This window comes from Rattus rattus, chromosome X, assembly GCF_011064425.1.
Source record: "Rattus rattus isolate New Zealand chromosome X, Rrattus_CSIRO_v1, whole genome shotgun sequence".
Lineage (NCBI taxonomy): Eukaryota > Metazoa > Chordata > Mammalia > Rodentia > Muridae > Rattus > Rattus rattus.
In genome coordinates this window covers 27,647,680-27,663,652 of record NC_046172.1, presented here as the reverse complement: position 1 = coordinate 27,663,652, position 15,973 = coordinate 27,647,680, and the positions used below count along the sequence as shown (strand labels likewise).

Sequence of the window (15,973 nt, the reverse complement as noted above, 5' to 3'; positions counted from 1 at the left end):
TTGAGAACTGCTGCTCTAAGACATTTGATAAGGTTGAAAATGTAATTTAGCCAGATCTTGATGGAGCTGAGATTCAAATGTAGTCCTGTGGGCATCTCACATTTGCATAAATCCCTGAACTCCTAATACTGAAATGTTGTTAGGTGTAACTAGATTTAAGATGTTCCCAGGCATGGCTTTATGTGTCACTGATACACCAATGGCCTGATTTCTATCTGTAACCGGGTGGATTCCTGTGAACTCTGTACTTGAAAGCTTACGGATGGTTCTTCATTAACATTTCCATATGGAACTCCTTGTGTTATCTAACCCATCTTATTCAATATAGCCAGTCTACCAGAGGCTTCCTTCTTGCCTTCCATAGCAATCAATCCTTTATCATGAACTTGACTGGAGCAAGCTTCTTCACTCCATCTTTGTTCATCCACCCAGACTTGACTTCCAGGTCCAATGGCAGAATGGAGCTAGAACAGCACAAGTCAAATTATACCACTCCTTTAAACCCTGAGTCTTTGCCTAGCCCTTCAAGATCCTGAGCTATCTACTAATGTGCACATTCTCTCTCCAAAAAGAAAGAGATTTCGAACGTTTCTGTTGCTATCCCAGGTCCTACAATATCTGTATCTATTTGCCCTGGGTGGGACCACAGCAGGCTAGGCCCCTTCCATCTTAGGACATTAGCATCTGATGTCTCTTCTGTTAAGGATGTCCTTCCCCAAACTGTTTTTCTCCCTAGACAAAAGATACTCCTCTCATTACAGATACTAATTAGCAACTCTTCTGGGTTTTCTTTGCTCCTTCCTTCTCTGTCTCAAATTTCTTTCAAGCTTTAAAAAAACAAAAAACAAACAAACAAACAAACAAACAAAAAAAACCTGGTAGAGAGGAACATAGTGCAAACCCTTCTGATTTCCACTTGCATTAAAGCCATAAACCAAGCTGTACTCCTTAGCCTCCAACACAAAGCAAACGCAGATGGCCTCAGGGAAAGTGATCCTTCCCTATCCTTGGAAATTTAGAGGCCACTCTGCCAAGAACAAGGAATTTTAAATCCAACCACAGTGACATCATACTCTGTACAACAATCTTACAAAGCAGGTCTTTCCTGTGACTGGGTGTGTCAGCAACCATCACAAGGAAGTTTCAGAGGTGCCTATTGGGAATAAATGTGCAGTGAAATCACCTCTCTTCAACTTGCAACATGCTTGTTGAAAATTGTTTGTTTTTTAATAGAGTTCAAACATTTCATTTTTAATAAAGTACCAGTGTTTACACAGTATTACAGTTTTTTAACCAACACATTACTATGATCTTGTGGCAAAAGCAAATGTGAATATATCCCACAAAAATCACACATAGACTCATTATTCTCAGCACACACGTAATATAGCAAATAAATGGTTATTACCATGCCGGCAAACTGAGATACGGGTAGTGCTTCAAAAGTCAGATACACTAGCTCTGTACTCATATAAATCATTTCAAAGTTTACAAATTGAGTCTGATAATGCACTGCCCAATCTAAAATGTAGAATATTGCAATTACGTAAGGATTCCATTATTCTCTGTTGTAAGTTTCTCATTCTCCAGCACAGCATCTGATAATACTGAGCAGAATATGCACATATTGATAACATGAAGTAAGCCATTCTCACCTAAATGTAACAGTTTCTGTGACTTATTAAGTTCAAAATATATGTTTACATATCTTCTTGGTAAGGCCTTTGGGAAGTGCTGTGTAGAGAACTGTTCTTGGGAACAGTGAGGACTGAATATTGAAGATTTCCTTCTGGCTCATTTGCTTGTCCTGAAAAGCCACAGGTACATCTGCATTCCCAGGAGTTGAACTGAACAATCCCGAGAACAAATCCACATGTCTTCTGGAAAGGTATAGCCATTTTCTGGTGTTCTATAATTCATTTTCTTAGCAACAGAGGTGGATTGCAAGAAATAGGTAGTGTACCTCAGTAGAAAACCGCCTCCATTGTACATTTCTGTTGTGCTTGGTTTTAGTATTAAGAATAGATTCAGAAAAACTCCAGAAAGTTTATAGATGACTGAAGATTTTGGTCCTGGAAAGAGGAAGGAAAATATTTGGAAAGATATTTATTCACATTTTTGTCCCAGTTCTTAACAGACCACCAAATGAATGGGAACTCTATATTGGGATACAAAGTTCCTAACTAGGTGCTTTCAGAAAGATGAGAAAAGGCAGGGCAGTGTGTTCCTGGTGGGCAGATGATTCAATGGCAAATGAATCCTTGAGAGGATTCAGGATCCCTGGGAAGAAGGCAATCTCCACAGCACACTCCCAATCCTTGCTTGACCTTAACCTGCTGGTCTGACCACAGCTTTGATCCTCAACCCCACATTAGAGGATCGACTTGCAAATGAAAAGAAGCCTGACTTATTTCAATCCAGTCACACTTTCAATTATTTCCTTCAGTTCTGAGCATCTCCATGTGAGCACTAGAAGAAAGACACCATACTTTCAATTTCCCTCTCCTTGGTAACTTTGGCCCAGAGTAAACTTAGCCCCTTGTTTTCCTCCATGGACTCTGTTGTATTAGAGGGGGATTATCTGACTCTTTCTGGTTTTGCTGTCCTTTGGCTATTCTTCTAATGCCATGCATTGATTTGAAAGCTATTTCACACACACACACACACACACACACACACACAAACCTGTGAGATTTAGGGTCTTGTGGATTATAGAAGGCCAGGCTATGACTAATACTCTCCTTCCATTACAGAGCAACTCTGAGGGGAGCCACCTGGACCAAAGAGGGGGACCACATGAAGTAATTTTTCACACTTCGAATTTATAGTCCAGGAGAACCCAGCTTCATTTACAAATGTTCCATGCAAAACCTACTAACAACCCTAAAATTAAGATCTACTACTTAATAGTTCCATGCTGCAAATGAGACAATGAACTTCATTCTTGAACAAAGGCTTAAAATTTCCTCTATTAACCTGGATATTTTCACACATATGTCTATTTAGTGCTATTTCAGAAGGAGTCAATTAGTTACAGAAACAAATACTTGAAACTATAATTTTCCACAGTTGTCAGCAGGGTCTGACTTAAAATATTTGCTCTCTAGAATATATAATTATTGAAACAATGAGAAAATTCACAGACACCCATTTGTAACTAGGACTGTAATCAAAATTAAGATTCCTATTAGACTTAAGAAGTAGACTCAGCTTAGGAATGAGTTTTCTCTCAAATATGACAGAATGGGTAAGATGCAAAACAGTTATAAGAATGTTTGGAAAGATATTCAGAAAGGTTATCAGATGAGAGTAAAAAAGACACCAAAGACAATGGTAGGGACATGATGTTGGAATTTAATATGATAGATATCAATCCCCTTCCCTATTAACAGAATTTAAATTTCATCCAGAAAGTAATATGTTTAGCTAAAATTTATCCTCCCTGTACAGATAGGAGGATGGGACAGATAACAGAATTCCAGCCAATGGTTTTATGTTGAGCATCTCTGGGAAAGGTATATGCATCATTTCATCTTGATACTTGCCTCTTCCTCCTTCTTCCCACACAGAAAGTAGATATCACACCTAGCATCTGGGTAACATTTTTACAACTATGAGGCAGTAAGCCAAAGGACAGAGAATAAGAAAAGTGAAAATGAAATACCAGAAGAATTTGGAACCCTGGCAATGTGTAGAGACAATCCTGGAATGGCCATGTCCCAGGTTTCTTACTTAGTGCACATGTCCCTGATGCAACAATACCTACAATAAGATTGAAAAGAAGGATGATGACTCAGTGAAAAGTGAGAGGCAAAGATGAAGTGAAATAGGAAATGACGCAAATCTTACACAGAACATGCAATGGCCCTGAAACACTAATTCCTTCCTTCAGAAAAGACAGATGTGTAGAATGTAAAGAATAAAAGTGACATTAAGTTCAAATAAAGAGACCTAGTGCCTCAATTGGCTGTATAAAATGGAACTCTGTCCCGTGCCGTGATTGCTAGTTTGAAAGTACATGCTTAGGCATTAAAACTGGACATTTTATAGCCTACAGAGAAGAGAGTGGAACAGATTTAGAATCAATCTACTAGTTCTCTTGCAGTCCACTTGGAGGTGTTCCCACTGAGAATTCATACACCTCACTCTTATCATGGCTCTATCTGGAAGACATGAGAATAAAGTTAAGTAGAAACACTGAGTAGCTGGTTTTGAGTATTGCACATGCTACTTGGAAACCAAAACACACTATAGCAATCTAGGAGCACACAGGCAATAATCCATGGAAGTGCTGGACTGATCAATACATCAAATGCACAAGTAACAATATAATAAGTAAAGTTGATGCTTTGGGGTTGCAAATCAGTGATGAGGCAGGTGTCCCCTCAAAGTAAAACTGTGTCCCCTTTTATAGAAGAAATGTCTGCATAGCACTACATGGTTCACAGTCCAGTAGTTTAGTCCAGTCTTGAGGTTTTCTGTAGAGAAGTCTTTCACTTCATATTCATTATGATGGGCACCACTGATACTGGTTCAGGCTGATAAAGAAACAAAACAATGGGTCTGAGAACAGAGGCAAGAAATGAGATAGTTATTAGTAGACCATCCATCAGGGCCTGCTTGTAGCTTTCACTGTATCCAACTTGAATTTTCTTTTCTCTTTCAACAAAGTAAGTGCAATATTTTCAGTATGATTCCATAACATAATAGCAAACGTTTAGGAACCAATATATAACAGCAGCATGCTAATACCCCTTTGTCTTTTGGACTCAAAGCATTATGTATACTTCCAAATTATGAATATCCACCTTGAGTGAGGTGCCAAAGGTTCTTGTGTTCCGTGTCTTCGTATAATTCATGTCATTCACACCCTCCCACATGCCCCCAAAGCAGTTAGTAAATTTATTAAGAAACACAGCTTCTAACTCATAAGAGGTTAAAACTAGAAAATGCCTATTAATTTATGGTTTTGTCTTTTAAAAATGTTTCATCCTTCTCCCCTTCCTTTCAAACAAGGCTTTCATTTCTGCTGCTCTCAGTGCCTGTTTTCTCATTAGGATCATAATGTATCATTTGGTTATTTCTTCAAAAATGACGTAATTATTGGTCTTCTCAAAATAATTGCCATCTTATTGCTAATTAAACATGATGGATTCAGGGTCCTGGTTTGCCATCTGCGCCATGTGTCTCAGAACGTCTTTTTTTGTGATGATCCCAAGAAGCCTCCTGGAGTGAAAAAAAAAAACAGAAAAAATAAGTTAGCCTAACAGAAGGGACAGGCAAAGTATCCTAGCTTCCCATACAGTTGAGCAATATAGAGTAAGCTTTAGCCAATGACCTATGTGACAAATAAGTACCTCTCTCAGGTCTTCTGTGCAATTCTCCTATGTTCTACTTTTCTCACCTGGTACCCTGAGACAAGAGAACCAGGGAAGGACTTTGATGTAGAGAAGACTGATTCATAACCCACTACATTCAAAGACACTGATCCCTGAATGACTGGGGAAGAGCCTGTACTTGCATAGCATGTAATAGGTGAGAAAAAAATAACTCCTTTCTTTCTGTTTCTTTGTTCTTTCTTTTTTCTTTGATTGTATGTATGTTTTGAGACAAAAATACAGCCTATATTTGAAACTTATAGTTCAGGTTAGGCTCAAACTTTTGGTCTTTCTGCCTCAATAGCCCAAGTACTAGGATTTCACTAAGATTGCAAACTTTTTTGTTACATAGGTTATGAAACTACAAAGACTGACACAATGGTTTCAATTTTAAGATTGTAATCAATTTATAATTTATAAAGCTATTGTCACAATGTGACCACACTGTAAAAAGTCCAAGTATAAGGGTTTTTCTTAGTATAAGAAATGAAGCCAAACATGGTAGTATACTCCCATTAAGGCTAGCACAAAGTAAGTAGAGACAAGAGGAGTGCCATGTGTTTAGGGTTAGCCTGGCCTACATAGGGAACAACAGGCAAGTCTGAGATACAAAGTAAGACTGCATAAAAACGCCAAAAACACTCTACTTTTAATTTTATGTTACTGGATGGATAAAATACAACATAAACTTCTGACCCAATATACACACCATCCCCTCTTCCAATTTTCCATCATTTTCAACTTATACAGAGTGTCAGTTTCTAGGGTCTGTGTCTGTATATCTGCCTGTCATCTGATTCATTCTCTCTCTCTCTCTCTCTCTCTCTCTCTCTCTCTCTCTCTCTCTCTCTCTCTGTGTATGTGTGTGTGTGTGTGTACACGCACATGCACACACAAATGTATATGTGTGGTGTATATACTTGTCTGTGTACATGTATGTGTCAAGGTCAGAGGTCATCTTATGAGTCTGTCTGCATTGTTAACCAACTTAATATTTTACACAGCCTTTCATTGAGTCTAGAGCCCATTGATGGACTGGAGGCAGAGAGCTTCAGAAATCCTGTTTTCTGATCCATGTACCTCCTAATACTGGGTTGCAGATATGCAATACCACAGAGCTTTTATGATAGTGTTGGAGAAACAAACTTATAATTGCACAGAAAGCACTTTACCTACTGCATCATGGACACAGTTCCCAGAGTTGTTTTTATAGGGTTATCTGAACTGTACAAACCAAGAGAGCATTGTTTACAAAGACTGGAATGTAAATATGGCTCCTCTGATGATACTGTACCCATATGAACATTCACACCAACTTAGTCCTTAATTCTTTTATTGGACATTTAATAACAATCTGTGGCACCAAATTGTGTTCCCTTGTTGAAGTGAATTTTTCTACAATCAGGATGTGAAAATTTCTTTGAAAAAAAATCCATCATCAGGCAAGCGTAAAAATAATTGTTCACTCCTTCTCCATGACTTCGGAAAAAGGGAGCAGGGGAGGGTGTTCGGGAAGCAAGCCACAGCAGCCTCTCCTCAGAAATATGGAGCAATAAAAATGACAGGGCCTGTGTAAAGTGATAACATATAAAAAGTAGGAAAGCAAATTGCCATTTAACTGAAGCTTAATTAAGTCAACTCATGTTGTACTACCTAGTACTTAGTATGAAGAATGTGAATGGGACCAAGGGGTAGCCATGTTGACTACATATAGTGAACAAATTAAGCTATTTCTGACCACATCGAGCCTTAAACAATATAGGAAATACGTAACTTTCTGGTGCTAGTTTCTTCATCTGTAACATTAAGTGAGTAAACACTGTTCCCTCCCATTTGTGTCACAGGAACATCTTCAAGAGGAAGGAAAACAGACAGAGGGCCCTATAAAAGCATGCTGGATAATAACTGGAGAATGGGTGCTTGAATAGGGATGGAGTCAGGAACTGTGACTCAAGCTGCTTGGGGCTCCTTGATTTTGGATACACATACAAACACCCACATGCTCATGCATGTGCCTGGTGCTGTGTGTGTGTATGTGTGCGTGTGTGTGTCCATGCATGTGTGTGTGTGTGTGTGTGTGTGTGTGTGTGTGTGTGTGTACATGAATGCTCGTAATCCTCCTGATCCTCCTGTCTCAGGTTCCTGCATGTTGGGATTACCAAGCATAGGCCACCACACTCATCAAAATATATGTTTACAATGACTCACAATACAGTAAAATTGAACTGAAGCTGTTTCATGGAACAAAAATGGCGCTCTGCCCAATCTGCCAAGCTTAGTTGCTGTCTTGGCATCACTCCAAGTCTGTACTGCTGTTACGAAATGCCACAGATGTGGTGGTTGAATGAAAGTGTAAGATCAAGGTGTCAGCAAGGCCAGTTTCCCTAAGTCTTATTTCCTAGGATGGCAGATAGGCACTACTATGCTCCTGCTGTGTCTTCATATGGTCTCCTCTCTGTATAGATACTTTTTGGGTTCTTCCTCTTTTTTAAGCCCTGCTGGGTTAAGGATATACCCAAATAATCTCATTTAACTTTATGGTTCAGTGCATCCCCCAGCCCTAACAGCCATATATTAGGGTTGGAGCTTCACCATACGAATTTGGAGTGAGTCAATTCAGTCTTTACCAGGATTCCACCTGTCTGTGTTGGGCAGCTGTGATAAAGCAATTTCCTCTGAATGTTTCCCTTTCTACATCATGTGAAATTCTAGCTTGTACAATGTATAGACCTGAATTAAGTGAACTTAGTGTTTTCCCCATATATTTGTCCAATTCTCAAACAACCAGAAGGAACTAAACATTGCCAGTGTTCTTGAAATGAAACGCTAGCTTCTTTCAAGAAAACATCCTTAAGTGTGACCACTGGCGAGGGAAATGAGGCACTCTAAGCTTCTCACATAGAAATGGGCCTGAGTTGAATTAGTAACTCCTGAAAATACTCTTTTCCAATTGGATTTGTCTTAGCTGCTTGGGGATCAACTGCCACAATAAGAGACCCTGTATTCATCCAATGAGAGGTCATGATTTTCTCAGTGGCACTATTACCCAATATTTGGTGAATCACTATGCTTCAGTAGAAACAGTTCTCTGCTTGGGATTAGATATAGTTTGTTCTCATTCTTCTGATACTAACTTCAAGGGTACAGACATAGCAAAGGGATTTGATTCCAGGAGAGGTCACCATCTGAAGCCAAAGGGGAGTATTCAATGAGCATCCTTCCTACATCTATTTTTCTGTACCACGTAAAGGCTTTACTCATGACTTCTTCACTTTGATACTAGTAGCAGTTGGGCCGTTCTTTGTTGGGAGTGCCCTGTCCTGGACATTACCCAGATTCTAACTGCTATTTGTCCCAACCTGTCCCATCCCCAACCATGACAAACAAAACTTCCTCAGATACTACAAAATGTTATCCCTCTTGAGAACCACTGCCCAGACTGAAAGGGGGGGGGAGAGAAGGGCTAAATTAATTAAATGAGTGACCATATGTTTAAGCAACCCTACTCCGAGTTACCTAGCCAAGAAAACTAAAAACATGTCTGCTTCCCAACTATGACCAAGAACTAAATCTGAGCAGATCAGTTCACAGGGACAGAGTATCCATAGGTGATCTCAATGGTGCCAAGGGCCCCATAGCTGACCATCCTCAATATGTAAACAGTACTTCAGCTTAACCAACTTACTCATCTTCTGCACTGCATTTTTTACTTGAAAACACAGATCATGATGACTGCTTCTTAGACTACCTGTCTTGGATGATGCCACTTAAATTGGATTCTATCCATATTCTTGTTTGTGTTGGTTAAGACTGAATGCCTCGATTCTTGATCTTAGAGCATAAGCCATTGGTGTTTTGTTCAGGAAATTTTCTCCAGTGCCCATGTGTTCGAGATGCTTCCCCACTTTTTCTTCTATTAGTTTGAGTGTATCTGATTTGATGTGGAGGTCCTTGATCCACTTAGCCCTGCCAAGACTGAACACCCAGTGAACATGATTGTTGGGGAGAAGGTGGTAATGTGGGGAGGATAGGGAGGGGAAGCCCATATAGAAGGGGAGGGGGAGGGGCTAGGGGAATGTTGGCCCGGAAACTGGGAAGGAGAATAACAATTGAAATGTAAATAAGAAATACTCAAGCTAATAAAGATAAAAAAAAACTGAATGCCTCACATATGATGCAAGGTAAGCCCTATACAAGAGTCATGTCCCCAACCCTCTAAAGTTTATTACTTTTTTGAGATAGGGTATCAGTAAATTACCCAAGCTGATCTTGAACTTACTCTGCAGACGAGGTAGCCTTGAACTTGCCATCTTCCTGCTTTAGCCTTCTGGGTACATTCAATTTCAGGCTGGAGCCACTTGGCCCAGAAGGCTTTTATTTTTAAAACTTTATATTTTGGTGTTGGAGCTGGGCATGGAACCCAGGGCCTTGTGTACATAATAAGTGATGTACCACAGGCTTCTATTTTAAAACCCTTTTTGGGCCTTCTCCAGGGCTCAACTGAAATGGATGTTCAGTAAGAACACTGACTGGTGGGGTTGAGGATTTAGCTCAGTTGTAGAGTGCTTGCCTAGCAAGCGCAAGGCCCTGGGTTCAGTCCTCAGCTCCAAAAAAAAGGAAAATAAAAAAGAACACTGACTGGTCCAGGACTCTTTGCTGAAAAATAAGGCCACTATTATTTGCAAAGTGATAAAAATAACACACACACATACACACACACACACACACACACACACACACACACACACACACACCTTTCATGTATCTATATAGTCTGGGCCATATTTTATTATTTTTAACCTAGTGATAGAATTTAATATACTCAAGATTGATAACATGGGCCCATAGTCTCAGTTCTTGGGAGGCTGAGGCATTTAGATTACTTGAGAAACTCGGGATCTGCCTGAGCAGTTTAGTGACATCAGTCGCTTTGCCAGCATTATCAACAACAGCAAAAACAACTAAAATAAAGTATTTATAGTTCTGAAAACCTCTTCATAAAGTTCTGTAACTATAAAATCTGCAAGTTAGATTGGTTCCAGCAGCACTGAGGAAATATAAGTTCTAGATCTGCCTTGGGTTTGAGCATAAATCATGCACTGATCTACAACAACAAAACATCAACCCAGAAGGAGGCAAAACTAAACCCAGCAGGCTTCATTAGTGGCAGTAAATGTCCTATTTGATTTAAATGGAGTGTTTGAACTCCCAGCATCTTTGGGTAGCACTCCATGAAAATCCGGTGAATTACAAATGGCCAGATGTATGACAAAGGACCTAAAATGTAGACCAAAGCAGCTGGGATCTTCTGAGACAGCTATGCTGCTCAGACCCCTATGGAGCACCTAACAAGGATAAGGGGAATCTGATACAATTACCCATATTTGTTTTCCCTTTCTAGAATGTTTGGTGGAAAATTTATCCGAATTTGACATTAGTACCTGAAGGCTTCTTAGATTCCAGCATTCTGGGTACAAAGCATCTCTGATCCTAATCTGTTTTTTATGAATATTCTGAACCCCAGGCCTAGAGATACCCTGCAGACAATCAGGTCAAGGGACAAGCTCAGACTCTCATCCACTAGAGCAGGGAAGGCACATGGCAATGGAATGTATCAAAACCATGAGCTGGCTTGAGCTGGGCCTGCCCTGGCTGAAAGCCCAAGGAGAAGATGAAAGGCCCCACAAACAAGAATCCTTTGCCAGCACTAACGTATCAGCATCTGTATTTGTTTAAAACATGTAGAGCCAGAGAATGAGGGAGAGTTGTTTTCTCTTAGAACATTCGGAGCCAATTTCAGCACCCAGATCTTCACAGGAAAACCTCATGGGGCTCCATGAGGTGTAAGTGGGCACTGGGGGCAGAATTTCCTGACTGAACTGGAAATTCCAATGATAACTGACATCAGACTATTTTAGAGGAAAGGAGAAACTGCTATACACTTGAGATGGCCTGGGCAATCATTGTGGTATTTACTCCATGCTGAAAACCCAAGTGCAGATAGATATTCATTTCAGTGGTTCTCAGAGTGTGATCCCCAGGAGCTTGTTAAAAACTCACTTTCTCAGACCTTACCCAAGACCTCAGGAACCAGAAATTCTGGAGTGGGAAACAAAAAATGGGTTTCACCTGGGGGTTCATCCTCTAGTGAGGGCATTCTGATGTATCTTCAAGTGTGAGAAAGTAGAAAGTACCACTAAATCTCATGGGCAGTTATGATCTATAGCCTTGCTTAGAATGAAGGAGAAACCTGTCCCACTAATTAGGTGTCCTGAAGGTTAAATCTACACACTGAAAGCTTTCATTCTGTAACCCATGATTAACTCACCAGGAAGGACGCCAAACGAGCAAGATTCCTCACTTAGAAACAATAGTTAACCCTGGGTTCTTCTACTATGATACTAGTGTGATATTTTTTAAGCCAAACTTGTGGTTTTGTTGCAGAAAATGTGTTATGCAGTGTAGAATTTTTAGCAGCAGCATCATCATCCCCTATCCACTATGCAACCACTTCCTCAGGTTGTGACATCCAAAATTGTCCCCAGATCCAACAGAATAAAAACACCATTGGTTAGGACTACTGGATACTATGATGTGTTGACTCTAGAATAGTAGACTGTGTTAAGATAGTTCAGCCTCTGGATTCTACAGAGGCCTGAACTATGTTGGATATCAAAGGCTATACAACATCTCTTATCTCCAACCTCTAACCTAGGGAGTACAGCAGATAGATGACCATGGCTTCTAGCATGTTTCTTTATCCAGTTTTTTGAGAATATGGAACTTGAGCCATACACCTGAACCTGAAGAATAGCATCATCACAGCAACCCAGGCATTTTCCTAGCAATTTGATATTTGTTTTGTTGATTTCCTGGCCTGTAACAACAAAAAGCAAAAGTTTCAGAGATGATGCCATTAGGCTACCAAATTCCTCAGTATACTGTTTGTGTAATAAGGTATCATTTAAAAAAATGTACACTTGCCAAGCAACCAGAGCTTCCAGGGACTAAGCCACTACCCAAAGACTATACATAGACTGACCCTGGACTCTGAACTCATAGGTAGCAATGAATATCCTAGTAAGATCACCAGTGGAAGGGGAAGCCCTGGGTCCTGCCAAGACTGAACCCCCAGAGAACGTGATTGTTGGGGGAGGGTGGTAATGGTGGGAGGATGGGGAGGGGAACACCCATAAGAAGGGGAGGGGGAGGGATGTTTGCCGAAACCAGGAAAGGGAATAACACTAAAGAAATGTACATAAGAAATACTCAAGTTAATAAAAAAAAAAAAAAGAAGAAAGAAGAAGGGAAGTGGAGGATGATGACTTATGGACAGGAAAGGGAATAACATTTGAAATATAAATTTAAAAAATACAAAAAATTAAAAAATTTAAAAAAATGTACACTGATATTTTAGGCAACTGTCTGAGAATAACATAGATGTGGTATTTACTTTAGATAATAACATCCATGATAGAGTAGGTAAACAAAGAAAAGCTGTCCCCAGCTAAACCCAACACACACACACACACACACACACACACACACACACACACACACACACACACACACACACTGATCATCACCCACATGCTGTCCTCATGTGAGAGTTAGGAGCCACACCTATCCAGCTTGTTGTGATGAATTCCCATTCTCCCCCTTTACTGTTTCACACTATCACTAGAATGACAGCTCTTCAGATGGCCACCTTACAGTCAGTTCTTTTCCAAGAGAAAATAAACTATTCATTTCCATATTTGTGTATTTCCCAATGATTCATCCAGTATAAAATATACAAACTTACTGTGTGTTTTAAGTTCCCATCCTTTTAAAATGATAAATCACTGATAAAGATTTGGAGTATTGTGCACCCAATTCTATTTTCCCCATAACTTCTTCTGGATGCTTCTTTTGGCATACTACTATGATTTTGAGTGGCATTTATGTCACAGAATAGTAGAACTAGCTGCACTTTCTCCCTAAGCCAAGTATCATATGGCAGAAGAAACAAGTTATTCTTTTATTCCCTTTGAATTAACCTTCAAACTGAACCCAGGCTAGCCTAGAAGTTTCTCCCTCTTCCCAGGCTCTGCTTAAAGTTCCCAAGCTTCTTATACTTTTCTTTCTCAATACATTCAGCTCAGTTAAGTGGTAACATCTGTCCAGGACTAGTCCACCCCAAGTGACCATGACCTTCCTTAAAAGCAGACACATTAGAGCTGGCCACACTGTGCATTCTATCTTCCCTTGACTGGATACTCACCCACTCCGTGTCACCAGGCATTGTCGGAGCCCCAGTTTCCGGAAAATGTCCACCACCGTCTCCATAGGGGTGTGGTCTGTGACAGTAAAAGGGCTCAGGTTCAGAATGCGCCTCAGCTTCAGTGGATGTGGGCTGTTGGCAGGCAGCTCAGGGGGCTCCTCTGTGAAGTACATGATGGAATTGCTCACGATGCCCTCTTGCCTCTGTCTGGCATTTTCTAGAAGGGGAGAATAATAAGCCACACACAAAAACCTTGTACTTCACTACCCCCACCTGCCTGCATACAGCATCTCAGAATCTCAAAAAGGAGTTCAGAGGGCAAAAGGCACAGTCATAACAAGTATATTAGCCAAACATCTGTGGATCTGGCATCCCTCTCACATGCTCTGAGAGACCCTGCTGTGACCAGAAAGTTCACTGCCAACATCTTGCAAGATGGACCCCCACCAACATGGCTCTATACAGATGTCCCCTGTTTTTCTCTAGACTCCAGAGCACCCCAAATGACCAAAGGTCCTCCATCCTCACTTTTATACCATCTCACCATGGGCTGAACTTTGCGAGAACAAGAAATCTCATTTCACTGCCCAGTAACCTTAGCACAACGGTTTGGGTTTTTTTTTAATTCTTTTTTTTTTTTTTACAAATGAGCTTTACAAATGGCGTAAATGGCATTATGAATCCTAAAGGAATGAGAATCCAATAAGACTTGCTAGGCTCACAGCCCAGAAATGCAGCTCAATTCCAAATATGACCCTTGTGACTGAAGAAACAACCCTAGAAAAGCTGCATCCCCTCTACCTCTTGATTCTCCTCTCTTTAAAATGTGCCATTTCATAGATTTCACAAAGAAAGATAGTAAAACTGTTATGGTAGCAATTACTTCATTTCTGTCTGTAGGCAAGGCCATATGATGCTGAAGAAAAGTAGGGTAACCGGAATTCATTAGAGCTACAGCTTAATGTAGTGCTAGAAACCCAAGCTATTTTAAGTCACACGTGAAATAAATCCATCGGTCTCAAGATATTTCTCCAAGGCCATTTTCCTGCTGTTGGAATTTTAATCTTCCTTTTAGTTCATGGGAAAAGGTTAGGGAAAATGTACATCAGGGCCTGCCTTAAAAAGGAATGCCAGTTCCTATAGTACAGTTCTTAACCTTCTCAAAGACGACTACTATTCACCTACATTGTTCCTTCAAAAATAAAATTCTTACTGCTTCCTCTAAGACCATTTAGTGTAATAGAGTACTCTAATGGAATACTGGCATCATCCGGGTCAGGCTGAGTCTGAAAGCGAGGCTCTGTTGTAAAGAGGAAAGGCAGGCCTGCTGGGCAAACGCCTGCACATTATAAGGGTCAGGTTGAATCTAGCTATGTCAAACTGGATGTGTTTCAGCCACAAGTACCTGGCATATGGCATGTTTTCAAGTGCAGATCCTGTACAATCCACACTACAGGCTACACACTGTGCTCTTGTCTCTTAATCCAAAGGTTTCTGTCTTAAAGCTCTTGGGCACAGAGGCCATATTCAGTACATACTTATTTGCTCATTTTCACAAGCCAAAGTAGTCTCTTAAAGTCCCATACAACATGATTTCCATCCACTTCAACAATCAGATTGAACATCAGGATTGGATCAAACCATAACCATTAATCAAGAACTGATCACATGAGTGTGTCAAGCCTATCATAAAACCACCCAGCCCAGTTGGTGAAATAAACAGAAAATGCATGTTTCCTCACAATCTCCTGATACTGTCTGAAACCTACCAACTCAATGAAGTCTTGCTCGCCAGTGTATCCCTTGTATCCCTTGTGCCAAGACCATGACAAAGCATGCAAGAGGCACATAACATTTTGTTAAAGATTTGCTTTCATTTGGATTGTGTGTGTGTATGTGTGTGTGTGTGTGTGTGTGTGTGTGTGTGTGCGCGCGCGCGTGCGTGCGTGCCATGCATGCCTGTGCACATGCACTTGTGAGGGCCAGAAGGGGCATTAGATATCCTAAAACTGGAGTTACAGGATGCTGCAAACCACTTGGCATGGGTGATGGGAATGGAACTTGAATCCTCTGGAAGAGCAGCAAATGCTCTTAGTTGCTAAACCATTTCTTCAGCCCCAACACAAAACGTTGTTGCCATATGCATGCGTGTATGCATGAGTGGATAAGATCTACTAAATGACAGTGTATCTAGCTGTTTGTCATGTAGGATAGAGCCTATTTCATGGAGGAGGCATTAGAAAAGAATGCTCAAGAGCTATCTACCACCAAGCAAGGATTGTAAAAAGTAGCTGGGATCAGATGTTTCTTGCTATGCTCTGTAACAGTGGCT

At 40.4% G+C, this 15,973-nt stretch overlaps 1 protein-coding gene across 2 annotated transcripts in view; it reads right to left on the bottom strand.

Annotated features, from left to right (window-relative positions):
* Positions 1 to 2,802: 2,802 nt before the first annotated feature.
* Positions 2,803 to 15,973, bottom strand: part of Clcn4 (chloride voltage-gated channel 4) — a 66,211-nt gene continuing 53,040 nt past the window's right edge. For both annotated transcript variants that reach the window (XM_032890514.1, XM_032890515.1), the window contains exons 12-13: positions 13,642 to 13,858; positions 2,803 to 5,226 (exon numbers count right to left, since the gene is read on the bottom strand). In XM_032890514.1, coding sequence (XP_032746405.1) covers positions 5,136 to 5,226; positions 13,642 to 13,858 — 308 coding nt within the window. In that variant the 3' untranslated portion in view covers positions 2,803 to 5,135. The remainder of the gene's footprint in view (positions 5,227 to 13,641; positions 13,859 to 15,973) is intronic.